At 44.0% G+C, this 19,591-nt stretch overlaps 2 protein-coding genes across 2 annotated transcripts; both read left to right on the top strand.

The window, feature by feature from the left end:
* Positions 1-1,439: 1,439 nt before the first annotated feature.
* Positions 1,440-6,396, top strand: LOC118938078 (ubiquitin carboxyl-terminal hydrolase 26-like). Its single transcript, XM_036939753.2, has 15 exons — positions 1,440-2,055; positions 2,164-2,249; positions 2,349-2,391; positions 2,569-2,688; positions 2,877-3,008; positions 3,814-3,952; positions 4,080-4,216; positions 4,388-4,481; positions 4,578-4,657; positions 4,901-5,038; positions 5,142-5,215; positions 5,376-5,443; positions 5,642-5,711; positions 5,813-5,951; positions 6,167-6,396. The coding sequence occupies exons 1-15, from the start codon at positions 1,574-1,576 to the stop codon at positions 6,270-6,272; spliced, it is 1,908 nt and encodes a 635-aa protein (XP_036795648.2). The 5' UTR covers positions 1,440-1,573; the 3' UTR covers positions 6,273-6,396.
* Positions 6,397-13,707: 7,311 nt separating this feature from the next.
* LOC149978921 (ubiquitin carboxyl-terminal hydrolase 37-like) lies at positions 13,708-18,701 on the top strand. Its single transcript, XM_090194309.1, has 12 exons — positions 13,708-14,186; positions 14,295-14,380; positions 14,480-14,522; positions 14,700-14,819; positions 14,979-15,110; positions 16,078-16,216; positions 16,344-16,480; positions 16,651-16,744; positions 16,841-16,920; positions 17,148-17,285; positions 17,389-17,462; positions 17,907-18,701. The coding sequence occupies exons 1-12, from the start codon at positions 13,708-13,710 to the stop codon at positions 18,041-18,043; spliced, it is 1,659 nt and encodes a 552-aa protein (XP_090050435.1). The 3' UTR covers positions 18,044-18,701.
* The last annotated feature ends 890 nt before the right edge of the window (positions 18,702-19,591 follow it).

Raw genomic sequence — 19,591 nt, 5'->3', positions numbered from 1 at the left:
GAATAGATCCATCTGTGTTAAGGTGCTCCTAACAGTATACGCTGATGAAGACAGCTTGTCGGTCAGAAAGGTTGGATATTAGGTTATTAAATAATTGAGTCTGCGCTAGAGTGTGCAGCTCTCCTTCTCCAAGGTCCTCCTAACAACCATTGCAAGGCTATGTTCCATCTGTATCAGATCAGCGTCAACTGAAGTGGAATATGCATTTTACGTTCCATAATTGTAACGATTCTCCTCGTAGGTGGAAGGAGGAGCGGACCAAAGCACAGCATGGTAAGTGTTCATCTTATTTAATGATGAAAGAACACTTCAAAATACAAAACAACAAAGTGAAAACCCAAACAGTTCTGTCTGGTGCAGACACACAAAGACTGAAAATAACCACCCACAAAACACAAAGGAAAACAGGCTGCCTAAATATGGTTCTCAATCAGGGACAACAATTGACAGCTGCCTCTGATTGAGAACAATATCAGGCCAAATACAGAAATAGAAAATCATAGAAAAACTAACATAGACAACCCACCCAACTCACGCCCTGACCATACTAAAACAAAAGACAAAACAAAGGAACTAAGGTCAGAACGTGACAATAATAAAATGTTACTCTAAAGTATCTTAAGAAGATAGAAGCTAATAAATATGTTTTATGTTTACTGTATATTGTATAGGCTGTAAATGTGTCTTTACGTTTGTCTATTAATGGCAGCACCAATTCATCGAGTCAAATTCTGTGAATGTGTGAATGTAGGCCACTTGGCCAATAAAAGTTGTTTTGATTCTGATAGACAGTAATGTTACTTCGAATGTCCTATCCTCTTCCCATATCCCATACAATCACGCGTCAGTGGCCCAGGGAGCGTGGGAGAAAGATAGCCCAATGTTTTATCAATAGAAAACAGGTGTATTGGCAAGAATCTAGTTATTTTGTATATTTTATGAAATAGGAATAACTCTGAATACACGATCAATTAATTTTGTAAATTATTTTTCAACATTTTGGTATGTGTGATTTGTTTACCATTTATGCTGGTAACGCGTAGACAGGCGCATCATAATTTGGTTTATGACATCACAATGTGAAATGGGCAACATATTTTGATGTTCTGTAAAATAAGGCACAGTCTACAAATACACTGAAATGGGATGTTTGTGTTGCTGTAAAAAGGTATGTGTCAATTCTGGGCTAGAATTTGTCTAACTCTGTTACAATTTAGAGTATATTCTATTCTTTTCAGCTATTACTAGTTGTTTCATTGTCTATTTATTTGTGCCAAATAGCAGGATTTGGGACAGAGGGTGTAACTGTATGGTTACAATGGTTTTATTTTTATAAACATGTATTTTTGCTATTTGTTAGCCTATGATACAGAATTCAATATGATTGGGCGACGAGTTCTTTATTTTATGGTCAGATCATGTGGTTTGGGTGTGACATTTGCTGCTAGTTCAAATATAACATATATAATGTTTCTCCAAACAGAAAAAGAAGTGCAGAGTTCACCTGGGGATTGGGAGCCGCTGTCCATCGCCGTTCCCAATCCCACCCAAACTGACGTCATTGGATGCCAGCATGGTAACTGCGTCAGTTTGGAAAAACCGGGAGAAGAAGAACGTAAAGGATCACCACCAACTTGATTCTTCCTTTGTCTCTTCTTTCCATTTGAAACCGTCTACAACATCTCTGACGTCCCTCGACCCCTTGTCTAGCCGAACACCAATCAGCACTCCCTCACCCCCCTCACCCCCTGGATCCCCTGTCAGATCCCCTTCCACTCTCTTCAAGTTCTTCGGCCTCTCTTCCCTCTCCTCTCTCCACATGTCATCTCTCTCTTCTTCTTCTTCTTCTTCAGTGGAAGGATCACAGACCTCCTCCCCTTTTAGTGCTTCTTCTGTTTCCCTGGCAGTCTCAACTCAGTTATCCTCCTCTGGAACTCCCCCCAGTCCTGCCTGCCCTTCCTCCACAACCCACGTCTCCTCCCCTGCCCCCCAGTCCTCCTCTCCAAACCCCCTGGACCAGCATGGAGAGACCAACAAAGACAGTGAGACTGCCAGGTACTGCAGCCTGATATCACATTTCATGCCAACCAACACCATTACATTGAAATGAAAAAGCCAATATAATATAGCTAACCTAATGCATATGTCTGTGTGTCTTTACAGAGATCTAATGAGCTCTGAGGTCAAAGAGGTGGGAGCAGTTGTTCCACAGACAAAGAGAATGGTACCCCTATTTGCTGGCATCGCAGGTCTGTAAACGGGTGCCATTTTTTGGTGCTATTTGTCTCAATTCATCTTTGACAAAGCTTCTCTCTTACCGCTCTCCGTGTCTCGGTCTCTCTCTGCAGAGGCCTCCATTGACCTGAAGGCTTCCTCTGTCTCCTTGGAGAGGTAAGTACTGTATACAATAGCCACCTTCATCTCACTCAACTCTACATAAGAGTGGTCACTCACACCATGACATGGTAAGGAATATCTGTATGCCTGTACATTAAAACAGTGTTCAAACAGACCGATTGGTGTTGAGCTACTGCTACTGAGGCCTCTACCCTGTCTCTCTTCCTCCAGGCCATTGGTCAGGTCTCGGGAAGCCATGGCTCGCCTTTCCAACCTGTTCAGCAAGAGTAGCACCCAGCTGGGGGAGCAGAGCTGCACAGGCGAGGGCGAAGACAACACCAAGCTCCTCGGGTAAACACACACACATCTACACACACACACACACCTACTCTTATCTCTGAGCTCTGCTTTTTTGTTTTAAATAATTCCGTGTGGTACTCAGAGTTATCTTGTGTTCATGCCTTACAAATCCATTCATTAGTTTACCTTTGGTCCACAGTTCAGATATTAGTGTGTAACTGATGGCTTCTTTCCCACAGGTTGCCTAATATTGGCAACACCTGCTTCATGAACTCTGCTCTGCAGTGCCTGCTGGGGCTGCCAGCATTTTGCAGAGACATCCTGAGACAGCAGAATATCTGGAGTTCCTCCCCCTCCTCTAAACTGCTATGGTATACAGCCTCGCTCTCACCCTCCTGTCCCACCTGTACACACACTGACCCACCCACCTAGATGCTTATAGTTACAGTACACAAGTTCGGCCTCAATGTATGTGTCAGTGGAGGCTGCTGAGGGGAGGACGGCTCGTAATGATGTCTGAAATGGAGCAAATGGAATGGCATCAAACACATGGAAACCATATGTTTGATGTATTTGATAGCATTCCACTGATTCCGCTCCAGCCATTACCACGAACCCTTCCTCCCCAATTAAGGTGCCATCAACCTCCTGTGGTATGTATGTATGTATGTATGTATGTATGTTTGTATGTATCCATCCATCTATCTATCTATCTATCTATCTATCTATCTATCTATCTATCTATCTATCTATCTATCTATCTATCTATCTATCTCTCTGTATGTATGTATGTATGTATGTATGTATGTATGTATGTATGTATGTATGTATGTATGTATGTATGTATGTATGTATGTATGTATGTATGTTTTTATGTATGTATGTATGTATGTATGTATGTTTGTATGTATCTATCTATCTATCTATGTATGTATGGATGGATGGATGGATGAATGGATATATATTGTCCTTCGTACACTCTTAGTGTCTCATATGATTTTTAAGATAAAACCACACCCAACTTAGCTTCTGATTAACACCAGAGATGATTTCCTGTCACAGTCAGGAATCAGTTGAATCATATTTGATCAGAAGTTAAAGTAGAAGCACAGAGCTAATCTGTGGCCAAGGTGAGAGAGTGAAACCTGAATGCATGCTCTTTGTCTCCCTCCACAGCTGCTTTGCCGAGTTACATCAGGCCAGGCTTTCTGGAGGCACTGTTAATGCTAAGAACAAGGAAAATAAGAAAATCCTTCAAACAGTCAAGCGCTGTCTTTCCGTTGTCAATGAGGACTATGAGGACGACAATGAACAGGTAAGATATTATTTGCTAAAAGACTCACTTAACAATAAACCTGGGACACGTGACAGTGTTTTTCCCCAGCTCTGTTTCAGTTGTAGTTGTTGATGTATTTTCTGCTTCTTTCCCATTCTTCTCTTAGGATGCCCATGAATGTGTGTTGCTCCTCCTCTTTCAGCTGAAGGAGGAGGGTATGGCATTAAAGGGCTCACCAGAGCCATACACCTGCCCCGTGAAGCAGTTAGAATTCAAGCTGAAGACTTCCCGTACCTGCACCAGGTAACAGCTGTCATTTGTATACGGTGTACCTTGATGTCATCATCACATTTGTGAGGAGGTTTAATGTCAGCATAACATGCAGGATACAGAGGTAAAGCATTAAGATAGTGTGTAGAGGGATAAAAAGGTTTGTGTTGGATAGCTGATGCATTTCTCTCCGTACTTCTGAAGCTGTGGAGTTATAGTGTATGGTCAGGAGGATTACAATCACTTGTCCCTGAGCCTGAGCCATTACCTGCCACACAGCCTGGACCTCTACTTTAAGGTCAGCACTTAGCTTAAACCAAGAGTTAGTATGTCAAGGAACACTATCATTAATGTCATAATGTTCATAATTGTATTGCTATCCTTTGTCACCTAGCCATCTGCGTTAGAGTGTGCATGCAGGGTGTGCTCAGGCAGCATGGCATCTGTGACTATGCACTTCCTCACGCTGCCCCGGTGAGTCCCCCCATCATCATCTCAGATTACAATTAACAGTCCTGATCTATCTCACCAAACTGGGTTATTGAATTGAGTACAAGACTGATTCCTTTGTCTGTGTGAATGCCTGCCTGGTCGTCTGTGTATGTGAATGTCTGTCTGTCTGTCTGTCTGTCTGTCTGTCTGTCTGTCTGTCTGTCTGTCTGTCTGTCTGTCTGTCTTTGTGAATGCCTGCCTGCCTGCCTGTCTGTCTCTGAGCAGGGTCCTAATGCTTCATATCAAGCGATTTACTGCAGGCGACTGGGAGCCAAAGAAGGTGGATGATCCCATGTCCATCCCTGCAGAAATAACCCTCCCAGCCGTATGTGGGAAGACAGCCCCTGTCCAGTATGGAGCCAGGTTGGTTTACACTCTGTTTGGGGACATTGCACATTGAGTAGCCAACACACACCATGATTTTCACACACTAGATATTTATTTTCAATGCCATCAATTTACACAGGGCAAGCTCCCTGGGGAAAAACAACATGGACAACACATCTGCAAACTCCCCGAAAGGCACCCTTGATAGACCAGGTAGGACATTGTGTTACTGACGTCATGCATAATACCCTCTCATGAAACAGGACTGTTGAGGAAAGCAAGTCGGAAGCTGAAGTTAAGAGTATATTTGTTGATAGGTTTCCAATTCACTTTCTGGTTTGTATTTACACTATATTTGATATACCCCCACCAGCTTCAAATTCCTCTGACCAGCTAGAGAAACCAGCTGACAGTGAGGAAAAGCAGCAGGCAGCCGCTGTGGTGAGGAGAGAGAGAGAGAGAGAGAGAGAGAGAGAGAGAGAGAGAGAGAGAGAGAGAGAGAAATAGAACAGATAACAGATAATTAGATCCAGTTGAGATAGTTGAGATAGTGGGCGGATCAAGATAAGGCAGTTATAGAAGGCACCCCTATCCTGTAGACAAAATAACAATCCTATTATTAAATGTGTTTCCTTACAGAGACACCAGCCAGACAATATCTACAAATTGTCAAGTGTGATCTCACATCTGGGAGACAACATGTATACAGGTATGCAGGCATGCAGGTATGCAGGCACGCAGGTATGCAGGCACGCACACACAATTATGAAAGCTTAATGTACACTCTATTTTGTTTCCCTTGTTCCCTAGGCCACTATATCAGTGATGTTTTGGACAGCCGTGGCAGTGGGTGGCTCTGCCTGGATGACGCACATGTCTTGAGGACAGATGAGGCCACTGTGCTGAAGTCGATTGCACAAACTGCCTACATCCTGTTCTATGTCTGCAGGTAAGGCTCTAGAACACAAATTTGAGAAGAATGTCACAAATGGAGTCAATGACGACAATCAGTCATCAAGAAAAAAAAAAAGTTTTTACCAAAGCTAGAAAGATGATTCATTGACCACACATTAAGAGTTATCCCTTTAACCTGTAATCCCTGTAATCCCTATTTTTCAGACATTGTATGTACATGTAAGATCTCCCTGTCATTTCTCATTGAAGTGGAGCAGGTGAAGGAGACCAGGCCCCTCACTACCAGGAGAAGGACCAGGAGAACCCATCATTAAACTCAGGGAGAGGCACAGCGCTCAGGGAACACCTGGAGTAGCACCTACCACCCACCAAGAAACATCAGGTTAATCGAATTAGGTTGCCCTACACCACCCTCAACTGCCTTAGACCACCATAAAGCTGCCCATCACCACCATCAAGCTGCCCTAGACCACCATCAGACTGTCCTACACCACCATCAAGCTGCCCTACACCACCATCAAGCTGCCCTAGACCACCATCAAGCTGCCCTACACCACCATCAAGCTGCCCTACACCACCATCAAGCTGCCCTAGATCACCATCAACTGCCTTAGACTACCATCAAGCTGCCCTAGACCACCATCAATTCTCCCTACACCACCATCAAGCTGCCCTACACCACCATCAAGCTGCCCTACACCACCATCAAGCTGCCCTACACCACCTTCAAGCTGCCCTACACCACCATCAGACTATCTTTCACCACCATCAAGCTGCCCTAGACCACCATCAGACTATCCTAGACCATTAGGACATCACGCTGCCCTAAACCACCTAGACACCAAGCTGCCCTAGACCACCAGAACACCAGGCTGCCCTAGACCACCTGGACATCAGGCTGCCCTAGACCACCTGGACATCAGGCTGCCCTAGACCACCTGGACATCAGGCTGCCCTAGACCACCAGGCTGCCCTAGACCACCAGAAGTTACAGCCTACACCACAAAGCATGTACCCACTCTAGGCCATCTACTGTATGTTTACAATTATATAAATATAAAACATCTCACCGACCGAGTGCAATTAATGTTCTTTTACTGTACATGTTAGTGAATAAATGTACCTACAGTTTATTCAGAAAGTATTCAGATCCCTTGACTTTTTCCACATTTAGTTAAGTTACAGCCTTATTCTAAAATGGATTCATTTATTTTTTCTTCTTCTCATCATCTACCCCAGAATGACAGCAAAAACAGGTTTTTAGATTTTTTTGCAAATTTATCAAGAAAACATAAAGCTAAACTATCACATTTACATAAGAATTCAGACCCTTTACTCAGTACTTTGTTGAAGCGTCTTTGGCGGTGATTACAGCCTCAAGTTTTCTTGGGTATGACGCTATAAGCTTAGCACATCTGTATTTGGGGAGTTTCTCTCATTCTTCTCTGCAGATCGAATCAAAATCTGTCGGGTTGGATGGGGTGCATCGCTGCACAGCTATTTTCAGGTCTCCAGAGATGTTCAATCAGGTTCAAGTCCGGGCTCTGGCTGGGCCACTCAAGGACATTCAGAGACTTGTCCCCAAGCCACCCCTGCGTTGTCTTGGCTGTGTGCTAAGGGTCGTTGTCCTGTTGGAAGGTGAACCTTCGCCCCAGTCTGAGATCCTGAACGCTCTGGAGCTGGTTTTCATCAAGCATCTCTCTGTACATTGTGCCGTTGATCTTTCCCTCGATTCTGACTAGTCTACCAGTCCCTGCTGCTGAAAAACATCGCCACAGCATGATGCTGCCACCACCATGCTTCACCATAGAAATGGTGTCTTTCTAATCAACCTGGCCGGGGTATCCTGGAAGGATATTGATCTCATCCCGTCAGTAGAGGATGCCTGGTTATTTTTTTAAAATGCCTTCCTACCCATCTTAAATAAGCATGCCCAATTCAAGAAATTTAGAACCAGGAACAGATATAGCCCTTGGTTCTCCCCAGACCTGACTGCCCTTAACCAACACAAAAACATACTATGGCATTCTGCATTAGCATCGAACAGCCCCCGTGATATGCAGCTGTTCAGGGAAGCTAGAAACCAGTATACACAGGCAGTTAGAAAAGCCAAGGCTAGCTTTTTCAAGCAGAAATTTGCTTCCTGCAACACTAACTCAAAAAGTTCTGGGACACTGTAAAGTCCATGGAGAATAAGAACACCTCCTCCCAGCTGCCCACTGCACTGAAGATAGGAAATACTGTCACCACTGATAAATCCACTATAATTGAGAATTTCAATAAGCATTTTTCTACGGCTGGCCATGCTTTCCACCTGGTTACTTTCCACCTGGTTCAACAGCACTGCACCCCCCACAGCAACTCGCCCAAGCCTTCCCCATTTCTCCTTCTCCAAAATCCAGTCAGCTGATGTTCTAAAAGAGCTGCAAAATCTGGACCCCTACACATCAGCAGGGCTAGACAATCTGGACCCCTTCTTTCTAAAATTATCTGCCGAAATTTTTGCCACCCCTATTACTAGCCTGTTCAACCTCTCTTTCGTGTCGTCTGAGATTCCCAAAGATTGGAAAGCAGCTGCGGTCATCCCCCTCTTCAAAGGGGGGGACACTCTTGACCCAAACTGCTACAGACCTATATCTATCCTACCCTGCCTTTCTAAGGTCTTCGAAAGCCATGTCAACAAACAGATTACCGACCATTTCGAATCTCACCATACCTTCTCTGCTATGCAATCTGGTTTCAGAGCTGGTCATGGGTGCACCTCAGCCACGCTCAAGGTCCTAAACGATATCTTAACCTCCATCGATAAGAAACATTACTGTGCAGCCGTATTCATTGATCTGGCCAAGGCTTTCGACTCTGTCAATCACCACACCCTCATCGGCAGACTCGACAGCCTTGGTTTCTCAAATGATTGTCTTGCATGGTTCACCAACTACTTCTCTGATAAAGTTCAATGTGTCAAATCAGAGGGTCTGCTGTCCTGACCTCTGGCAGTCTCTATGGGGGTGCCACAGGGTTAAATTCTTGGACCGACTCTCTTCTCTGTATACATCAATGATGTCGCTCTTGCTGCTGGTGAGTCTCTGATCCACCTCTACGCAGACGACACCATTCTGTATACTTCTGGCCCTTCTTTGGACACTGTGTTAACAACCCTCCAGGCAAGCTTCAATACCATACAACTCTCCTTCCGTGGCCTCCAATTGCTCTTAAATACAAGTAAAACTAAATGCATGCTCTTCAACCGATCGCTGCCTGCACCTGCCCGCCTGTCCAACATCACTACTCTGGACGGTTCTGACTTAGAATACGTGGACAACTACAAATACCTAGGTGTCTGGTTGGACTGTAAACTCTCCTTCCAGACCCACATCAAACATCTCCAATCCAAAGTTAAATCTAGAATTGGCTTCCTATTTCGCAACAAAGCATTCTTCACTCATGCTGCCAAACATACCCTTGTAAAACTGACCATCCTACCATCCTCGACTTCGGCGATGTCATTTACAAAATAGCCTCCAATACCCTACTCAACAAATTGGATGCAGTATTTCACAGTGCAATCCGTTTTGTCACCAAAGCCCCACATACTACCCACCATTGTGACCTGTACCCTCTCGTTGGCTGGCCCTCGCTTCATACTCGTCGCCAAACCCACTGGCTCCATGTCATCTACAAGACCCTGCTAGGTAAAGTCCCCCCTTATCTCAGCTCGCTGGTCACCATAGCATCACCCACCTGTAGCAAGCGCTCCAGCAGGTATATCTCTAGGGTCACCCCCAAAACCAATTCTTTCTTTGGCCGCCTCTCCTTCCAGTTCTCTGCTGCCAATGATTGGAACGAACTACAAAAATCTCTGAAACTGGAAACACTTATCTCCCTCACTAGCTTTAAGCACCAACTGTCAGAGCAGCTCACAGATTACTGCACCTGTACATAGCCCACCTATAATTTAGCCCAAACAACTACCTCTTTCCCTACTGTATTTATGTTATTTATTTTGCTCCTTTGCACCCCATTATTTTTATTTCTACTTTTCACATTCTTCCACTTCCACCCTCAGGGTTTTAATGTAACCACAAATACAATGAAGTAATGGAACAATGAATGGCAATGTAACATAGACCATACATCACATATCAGTTTGGAGACAGTCTTGACCCACAACTACTGTGGGAAAGACTAAGAGGACATCAATGTGTTGTACAAGAAATATAGAAGAAAAACAATATTTTTCTATAATGGATATGTTTATTGGTCTTTTACAACAACAACAAAAAAAGTCTAGAAATACAAGAAATAAAAGGAGATAATGAATACCTGGTCGTCAACAGCCAGTCCACTAATAATAACAACCTTCAGGATGTTAAAGCTTTGAACCCAATGAAATTCTACTTTCTGCCTGGCAGACAGAAGGCTCCATAATTCATTCTGTTATAACACTGGTTCACACCAACACGATGGGAGAGGTGCTTATGGTATAATATGACACTAAAGCTATGAAACTGGTTCAAACACTATACACTTTTTTCCCCTTCATGTCTTTATTGAGAAGTGTCTTTCAAAAGAAACAGATAAACCTTTTTTCCCCCAATTTGTTCTGGCTTAAAATAATAATAAAGGCCTCAAATATGTAATTAGTCATTTACAAAATGGTCATTTATGTTTAACATTTAATAATCAAGGCATCAAGTGTGCATATTCAAATTGATTGATTGCTCTACCCTGAACCACTGAATTAAAACCAACGCTCTAACACTCAATAAAACTTCAATAAAAGATGAATTACCCTTCTGTAAATCATGCTAATTTTATTCAGCCATTTGAAATGCATTGAAATTAAGGTGACACGAGATGTCAAAGATACCTTTTTGAGTTAAGTATTTTGTACATGGTACAGAAAACATAACTGAATAGCCAGAATTATACATAGCAATATTATAGTATGTCAAGCACACATTTGGGCTGTCTTTCTAAAAAAAAGGGCCTTTGCTCCAAGTCTGACAAACCTAATTCCACACATTATCGTACACCACTTAAAGTAGATTGATATGTCAAATATAAAATGGTGGGTTATTGGACAAGGTTATATTGGTCAAGTTAACAGGGTCTTTTGCTGGTCATATATATAGGGGGAATGCTGAGGCAACATGGCGTGGTACAATCTAACTCACTACAAACCTGCTACCAAAGAGTTAGTCACATAGTTATTTTTATAATAAACTAAGTGGATTGCAGTATCTCTATGACAGTGGTGGTTTTGATGAAAAAAATTTGGTGTGATCGTCATTTAGGCTACCATTTAAAAATAATTCCCTCGCTTATGCTGTGCTTTGTTTTACATATCCTGGTCCAATACTGTACAATCATGAAAGACACATGTTTTTACCGACTTGTGTGCAGTCGTCCACCTGTGTGCCAGTAAACCAGCTGAAATGACAGTGGTTAATTCTAGCTAGAGGGCTGTTTGATTCTAATGGCTGTTCCAGGGAAGTAGCTTAACATAATTATGGTAAACTCCTGCTATTTGTTTTCGAGTGCCTATGCACACTCAGACGCCTATGCAATTTAAATGCACTTTTATCTGCAATTGATATTAAAAACGAATCCAAGGCTTGATGTGCGGTATATTCATATGGAGGAGGTGATGGATTTGCTTGGCCCTGCAGCTTGCCATAGAGGGGTAAGGCAGAGTAGTGGGGTCCACTGCTGGTGTCTGGGGTTAGGAGGACAGGGGGAAGGTTTGTGGGGGCGGAGGCCATGCTGCGTGTGGGCTGTAGGGAGCGCGTCTACCCTGGTTGGGGAGCTGCTGGCGTCTCTTTGGCATTGGCGTCCGTGGTCTTGTTTTCCACCTCATCGTCGGATAGGAGGTCGAGCGATGTCCCCTCCACCTGCAGCTGACGCCTGCCCGAGCGGCTGGAGGAGAAACTGATGGGGCCTCCACGCCTGCAGGGGACAGAGGGGGCCAGGAGAGGTATTAGTAACGAGGACCATCAATTTGGCCAATATACACAACTGTTTGTGTGTGTGTGGGGGGGGCTCCCGGAACCCTCCAGCTCGCCCAGCTTGGCTCGCAAGTCCTTGTTCTGCCTCTCCAGCTGCTGGCGCGCATTCTCATTCTTCTGGGCCATGCTGCGCTCTGCCACAAGCTCCAGGGTCAGGGTGTCCACCTGGGGGAGGAGAGGGGGAAGAGAGAGGTGGAGAGAGGAAAACAGGGAATGAAGGAGAGAGGGGAAAGTGAGAGAGAGATAAGGGTACTTTTTATGGTAGGGCTGAATAATGGATTGTTCCCTGGTGGTAGTAGGATCTACAATCTACTCTGCGAGAACAAATTATGCTTGCATTTATGTCATGATCTGTTGACAGTTGTGACTGGTGTGGTAGTGACCAACTGGGTTTACAGAACAGCAAATATACAACAAATGTACTAACGTTAGTATTTTTGTTTAGTTTACAGTCACTAGGCAGAGTGGCACCTTTTCAATGAGGTACGGTCAGAGATTAATAGATCCATCTGTGTTAAGGTGCTCCTAACAGTATACGCTGATGAAGACAGCTTGTCGGTCAGAAAGGTTGGATATTAGACTGAAAATAACCACCCACAAAACACAAAGGAAAACAGGCTATCTAAATATGGTTCTCAATCAGGGACAACAATTGACAGCTGCCTCTGATTGAGAACAATATCAGGCCAAATACAGAAATAGAAAATCATAGAAAAACTAACATAGACAACCCACCCAACTCACGCCCTGACCATACTAAAACAAAAGACAAAACAAAGGAACTAAGGTCAGAACGTGACAATAATAAAATGTTACTCTAAAGTATCTTAAGAAGATAGAAGTTAATAAATATGTTTTATGTTTACTGTATATTGTATAGGCTGTAAATGTGTCTTTACGTTTGTCTATTAATGGCAGCACCAATTCATCGAGTCAAATTCTGTGAATGTGTGAATGTAGGCCATTTGGCCAATAAAAGTTGTTTTGATTCTGCTAGACAGTAATGTTACTTCGAATGTCCTAGCCTCTTCCCATATCCCATACAATCACGCGTCAGTGGCCCAGGGAGCGTGGGAGAAAGATAACCCAATGTTTTCTCAATAGAAAACAGGTGTATTGGCAAGAACCTAGTTATTTTGTATATTTTATGAAATAGGAATAACTCTGAATACACAATCAATTAATTTTGTAAATTATTTTTCAACATTTTGGTGTGTGTGATTTGTTTACCATTTATGCTGGTAACGTGTAGACAGGCGCATCATAATTTGGTTTATGACATCACAATGTGAAATGGGCAACATATTTTGATGTTCTGTAAAATAAGGCACAGTCTACAAATACACTGAAATGGGATGTTTGTGTTGCTGTAAAAAGGTATGTGTCAATTCTGGGCTAGAATTTGTCTAACTCTGTTACAATTTAGAGTATATTCTATTCTTTTCAGCTATTACTAGTTGTTTCATTGTCTATTTATTTGTGCCAAATGGCAGGATTTGGGACAGAGGGTATAACTGTATGGTTACAATGGTTTTATTTTTATAAACATGTATTTTTGCTATTTGTTAGCCTATGATACAGAATTCAATATGATTGGGCAACAAGTTCTTTATTTTATGGTCAGATCATGTGGTTTGGGTGTGACATTTGCTGCTAGTTCAAATATAACATATATAATGTTTCTCCAAACAGAAAAAGAAGTGCAGAGTTCGGCTCGGGATTGGGAGCCGCTGTCCATCGCCGTTCCCAATCCCACCCAAACTGACGTCATTGGATGCCAGCATGGTAACTGAGTCAGTTTGGAAAAACCGGGAGAAAAAGAACGTAAAGGATCACCACCAACTTGATTCTTCCTTTGTCTCTTCTTTCCATTTGAAACCGTCTACAACATCTCTGACGCCCCTCGACCCCTTGTCTGGCCGAACACCAATCGGCACTCCATCCCCCTCACCCCCTGGATCCCCTGCCAGATCCCCTCCAACTCTCTCCAAGATCTTCGGCCTCTCTTCCCTCTCCTCTCGCCACATGTCATCTCTCTCTTCTTCTTCTTCTTCTTCAGTGGAAGGATCACAGACCTCCTCCCCTTTTAGTGCTTCTTCTGTTTCCCTGGCAGTCTCAACTCAGTTATCCTCCTCTGGAACTCCCCCCAGTCCTGCCTGCCCTTCCTCCACAACTCACGTCTCCTCCCCTGCCCCCCAGTCCTCCTCTCCATACCCCCTGGACCAGCATGGAGAGACCAACAAAGACAGTGAGACTGCCAGGTACTGCAGCCTGATATCACATTTCATGCCAACCAACACCATTACATTGAAATGAAAAAGCCAATATAATATAGCTAACCTAATGCATATGTCTCTGTGTCTTTACAGAGATCTTATGAGCTCTGAGGTCAAAGAGGTGGGAGCAGTTGTTCCACAGACAAAGAGAATGGTACCCCTATTTGCTGGCATCGCAGGTCTGTAAACGGGTGCCATTTTTTGGTGCTACTTGTCTCAAATCATCTTTGACAAAGCTTCTCTCTTACCGCTCTCCGTCTCTCGGTCTCTCTCTGCAGAGGCCTCCATTGACCTGAAGGCTTCCTCTGTCTCCTTGGAGAGGTAAGTACTGTATACAATAGCCACCTTCATCTCACTCAACTCTACATAAGAGTGGTCACTCACACCATGACATGGTAAGGAATATCTGTATGCCTGTACATTAAAACAGTGTTCAAACAGACCGATTGGTGTTGAGCTACTGCTACTGAGGCCTCTACCCTGTCTCTCTTCCTCCAGGCCATTGGTCAGGTCTCGGGAAGCCATGGCTCGCCTTCCCAACCTGTTCAGCAAGAGTAGCACCCAGCTGGGGGAGCAGAGCTGCACAGGCGGGGGCGAAGACAACACCAAGCTCCTCGGGTAAACACACACACATCTACACACACACACATACACCTCCTCTTATCTCTGAGCTCTGCTTTTTGTTTTAAATACAAATCCATTACAAATCCATTCATTAGTTTACCTTTGGTCCACAGTTCAGATATTAGTGTGTAACTGATGGCTTCTTTCCCACAGGTTGCCTAATATTGGCAACACCTGCTTCATGAACTCTGCTCTGCAGTGCCTGCTGGGGCTGCCAGCATTTTGCAGAGACATCCTGAGACAGCAGAATATCTGGAGTTCCTCCCCCTCCTCTAAACTGCTATGGTATACAGCCTCGCTCTCACCCTCCTGTCCCACCTGTACACACACTGACCCAAACACCTAGACGCTTATAGTTACAGTACACAAGTTCCGCCTCAATGTATGTGTCAGTGGAAGCTGCTGAGGGGAGGACGGCTCGTAATGATGTCTGAAATGGAGCAAATGGAATGGCATCAAACACATGGAAACCATATGTTTGATGTATTTGATAGCATTCCACTGATTCCGCTCCAGCCATTACCACGAACCCTTCCTCCCCAATTAAGGTGCCATCAACCTCCTGTGGTATGTATGTATGTATGTATGTATGTATGTTTGTATGTATCCATCCATCTATCTATCTATCTATCTATCTATCTATCTATCTATCTATCTATCTATCTATCTCTCTGTATGTATGTATGTATGTATGTATGTATGTATGTATGTATGTATGTATGTATGTATGTATGTATGTATGTATGTATGTATGTATGTTTTTATGTATGTATGTATGTATGTATGTTTGTATGTTTGTATGTATCCATCCATCTATCTATCTATCTATCTATCTATCTATCTATCTATCTATCTATCTATCTATCTATCTGTATGTATGTATGTATGTATGTATGTATGTATGTATGTATGTATGTATGTATGTATGTATGTATGTATGTTTTTATGTATGTATGTATGTATGTATGTATGTATGTTTGTATGTATCTATCTATCTATCTATGTATGTATGGATGGATGGATGGATGAATGGATATATATTGTCCTTCGTACACTCTTAGTGTCTCATATGATTTTTAAGATAAAACCACACCCAACTTAGCTTCTGATTAACACCAGAGATGATTTCCTGTCACAGTCAGGAATCAGTTGAATCATATTTGATCAGAAGTTAAAGTAGAAGCACAGAGCTAATCTGTGGCCAAGGTGAGAGAGTGAAACCTGAATGCATGCTCTTTGTCTCCCTCCACAGCTGCTTTGCCGAGTTACATCAGGCCAGGCTTTCTGGAGGCACTGTTAATGCTAAGAACAAGGAAAATAAGAAAATCCTTCAAACAGTCAAGCGCTGTCTTTCCGTTGTCAATGAGGACTATGAGGACGACAATGAACAGGTAAGATATTATTTGCTAAAAGACTCACTTAACAATAAACCTGGGACACGTGACAGTGTTTTTCCCCAGCTCTGTTTCAGTTGTAGTTGTTGATGTATTTTCTGCTTCTTTCCCATTCTTCTCTTAGGATGCCCATGAATGTGTGTTGCTCCTCCTCTTTCAGCTGAAGGAGGAGGGTATGGCATTAAAGGGCTCACCAGAGCCATACACCTGCCCCGTGAAGCAGTTAGAATTCAAGCTGAAGACTTCCCGTACCTGCACCAGGTAACAGCTGTCATTTGTATACGGTGTACCTTGATGTCATCATCACATTTGTGAGGAGGTTTAATGTCAGCATAATATGCAGGATACAGAGGTAAAGCATTAAGATAGTGTGTAGAGGATCAAAAGGTTTGTGTTGGATAGCTGATGCATTTCTCTCCGTACTTCTGAAGCTGTGGAGTTATGGTGTATGGTCAGGAGGATTACAATCACTTGTCCCTGAGCCTGAGCCATTACCTGCCACACAGCCTGGACCTCTACTTTAAGGTCAGCACTTAGCTTAAACCAAGAGTTAGTATGTCAAGGAACACTATCATTAATGTCATAATGTTCATAATTGTATTGCTATCCTTTGTCACCTAGCCATCTGCGTTAGAGTGTGCATGCAGGGTGTGCTCAGGCAGCATGGCATCTGTGACTATGCACTTCCTCACGCTGCCCCGGTGAGTCCCCCCATCATCATCTCAGATTACAATTGACAGTCCTGATCTAACTCACCAAACTGGGTTATTGAATTGAGTACAAGACTGATTCCTTTGTCTGTGTGAATGCCTACCTGGTCGTCCGTCCGTCCGTCCGCCCGTCCGCCCGCCCGCCCGCCCGCCCGCCCGTCCGTCCGTCTGTCTGTCTGTCTTTGTGAATGCCTGCCTGCCTGTCTGTCTCTGAGCAGGGTCCTAATGCTTCATATCAAGCGATTTACTGCAGGCGACTGGGAGCCAAAGAAGGTGGATGATCCCATGTCCATCCCTGCAGAAATAACCCTCCCAGCCGTATGTGGGAAGACAGCCCATGTCCAGTATGGAGCCAGGTTGGTTTACACTCTGTTTTGGGACATTGCACATTGAGTAGCCAACACACACCATGATTTTCACACACTAGATATTTATTTTCAATGCCATCAATTTACACAGGGCAAGCTCCCTGGGGAAAAACAACATGGACAACAAACCTGCAAACTCCCCGAAAGGCACCCTTGATAGACCAGGTAGGACATTGTGTTACTGACATCATGCACAATACCCTCTCATGAAACAGGACTGTAGAGGAAAGCAAGTCGGAAGCTGAAGTTAAGAGTATATTTGTTGATAGGTTTCCACTTCACTTTCTGGTTTGTATTTACACTATATTTGATATACCCCCACCAGCTTCAAATTCCTCTGACCAGCTAGAGAAACCAGCTGACAGTGAGGAAAAGCAGCAGGCAGCCGCTGTGGTGAGGAGAGAGAGAGAGAGAGAGAGAGAGAGAGAGAGAGAGAGAGAGAGAGAGAGAGAGAGAGAGAGAGAGAGAGAGAAATAGAACAGATAACAGATAATTAGATCCAGTTGAGATAGTTGAGATAGTGGACGGATCAAGATAAGGCAGTTATAGAAGGCACCCCTATCCTGTAGACAAAACAACAATCCTATTATTAAATGTGTTTCCTTACAGAGACACCAGCCAGACAATATCTACAAATTGTCAAGTGTGATCTCACATCTGGGAGACAACATGTATACAGGTATGCAGGCATGCAGGTATGCAGGCACGCAGGTATGCAGGCACGCACACACAATTATGAAAGCTAAATGTACACTCTATTTTGTTTCCCTTGTTCCCTAGGCCACTACATCAGTGATGTTTTGGACAGCCGTGGCAGTGGGTGGCTCTGCCTGGATGACACACATGTCTTGAGGACAGATGAGGCCACTGTGCTGAAGGCGATTGCACAGACTGCCTACATCCTGTTCTATGTCTGCAGGTAAGGCTCTAGGCCACAAATTTGAGAAGAATGTCACAAATGGAGTCAATGACGACAATCAGTCCCTTTCACCTGTAATCCCTCTGTATGTGTTATTTTTCAGACATTGTATGTACATGTAAGATCTCCCTGTCATTTCTCATTGAAGTGGAACAGGTGAAGGAGACCAGGCCCCTCACTACCAGGAGAAGGATCAGGAGAACCCATCATTAAACTCAGGGAGAGGCACAGCGCTCAGGGACCACCTGGAGTAGCACCTACCACACACCAAGAAACATCAGATTAATCGAATTAGGCTGCCCTACACCACCCTCAACTGCCTTAGACCACCATAAAGCTGCCCTAGACCACCATGAGGCTGCCCATCACCACCATCAAGCTGCCCTAGACCACCATCAGACTGCCCTACACCACCATCAAGCTGCCCTAGACCCCCATCAAGCTGCCCTACACCACCATCAAGCTGCCCTAGACCACCATCAAGCTGCCCTACACCACCATCAAGCTGCCCTAGACCACCATCAACTGCCTTAGACCACCATCAAGCTGCCCTAGACCACCATCAATTCTCCCTACACCACCATCAAGCTGCCCTACACCACCATCAAGCTGCCCTACACCACCTTCAAGCTGCCCTAGACCACCATCAGACTATGTTTCACCACCATCAAGCTGCCCTAGACCACCATCAGACTATCCTAGACCATCACGCTGCCTTAAACCACCTAGACACCATGCTGCCCTAGACCACCAGAACACCAGGCTGCCCTAGACCACCTGGACATCAGGCTGCCCTAGACCACCAGGCTGCCCTAGACCACCAGAAGAAACAGCTTACACCACCATCAAGCTGCCCTAGACCACCATCAGACTATCCTAGACCAATAGGACATCACGCTGCCCTAAACCACCTAGACACCAAGCTGCCCTAGACCACCAGAACACCAGGCTGCCCTAGACCACCTGAACATCAGGCTGCCCTAGACCACCTGGACATCAGGCTGCCCTAGACCACCTGGACATCAGGCTGCCCTAGACCACCAGGCTGTCCTAGACCACCAGAAGAAACAGCCTACACCACAAAGCATGTACCCACTCTAGGCCATCTACTGTATGTTTACAATTATATAAATATAAAACATCTCACCGACCGAGTGCAATTAATGTTCTTTTACTGTACATGGTAGTGAATAAATGTACCTACAGTGCATTCAGAAAGTATTCAGATCCCTTGACTTTTTCCACATTTAGTTAAGTTACAGCCTTATTCTTTTTTTTTTTTTTTTTTTTCAATTTAAAGTTTTATTAAGTTTTCTTGTTTTTCATTCAACCAACAAAACACATTCCACAATTCACAGATGTGACAGGCTTTAAA

This window comes from Oncorhynchus mykiss, chromosome 13, assembly GCF_057628025.1.
Source record: "Oncorhynchus mykiss isolate SJ-2025 chromosome 13, ASM5762802v1, whole genome shotgun sequence".
In the NCBI taxonomy this organism is placed as follows: Eukaryota; Metazoa; Chordata; class Actinopteri; order Salmoniformes; family Salmonidae; genus Oncorhynchus; species Oncorhynchus mykiss.
Note: the sequence above shows the minus strand (reverse complement) of the source record. Positions and strands in the feature narration are given on the sequence as shown.

Coding starts and splice junctions, on each gene's coding strand:
- LOC118938078 (XM_036939753.2), top strand. CDS start 1,574: ATGGTAACTGCGTCAGTTTGGAAAAACCGGGAGAAGAAGAACGTAAAG. Junction 5,216..5,375: donor AGGCACCCTTGATAGACCAG/GTAGGACATTGT, acceptor TACCCCCACCAG/CTTCAAATTCCTCTGACCAG. Junction 5,444..5,641: donor AGCAGCAGGCAGCCGCTGTG/GTGAGGAGAGAG, acceptor GTTTCCTTACAG/AGACACCAGCCAGACAATAT.
- LOC149978921 (XM_090194309.1), top strand. CDS start 13,708: ATGGTAACTGAGTCAGTTTGGAAAAACCGGGAGAAAAAGAACGTAAAG. Junction 15,111..16,077: donor CCCTCCTCTAAACTGCTATG/GTATACAGCCTC, acceptor CTCCCTCCACAG/CTGCTTTGCCGAGTTACATC. Junction 16,217..16,343: donor ATGAGGACGACAATGAACAG/GTAAGATATTAT, acceptor TTCTTCTCTTAG/GATGCCCATGAATGTGTGTT.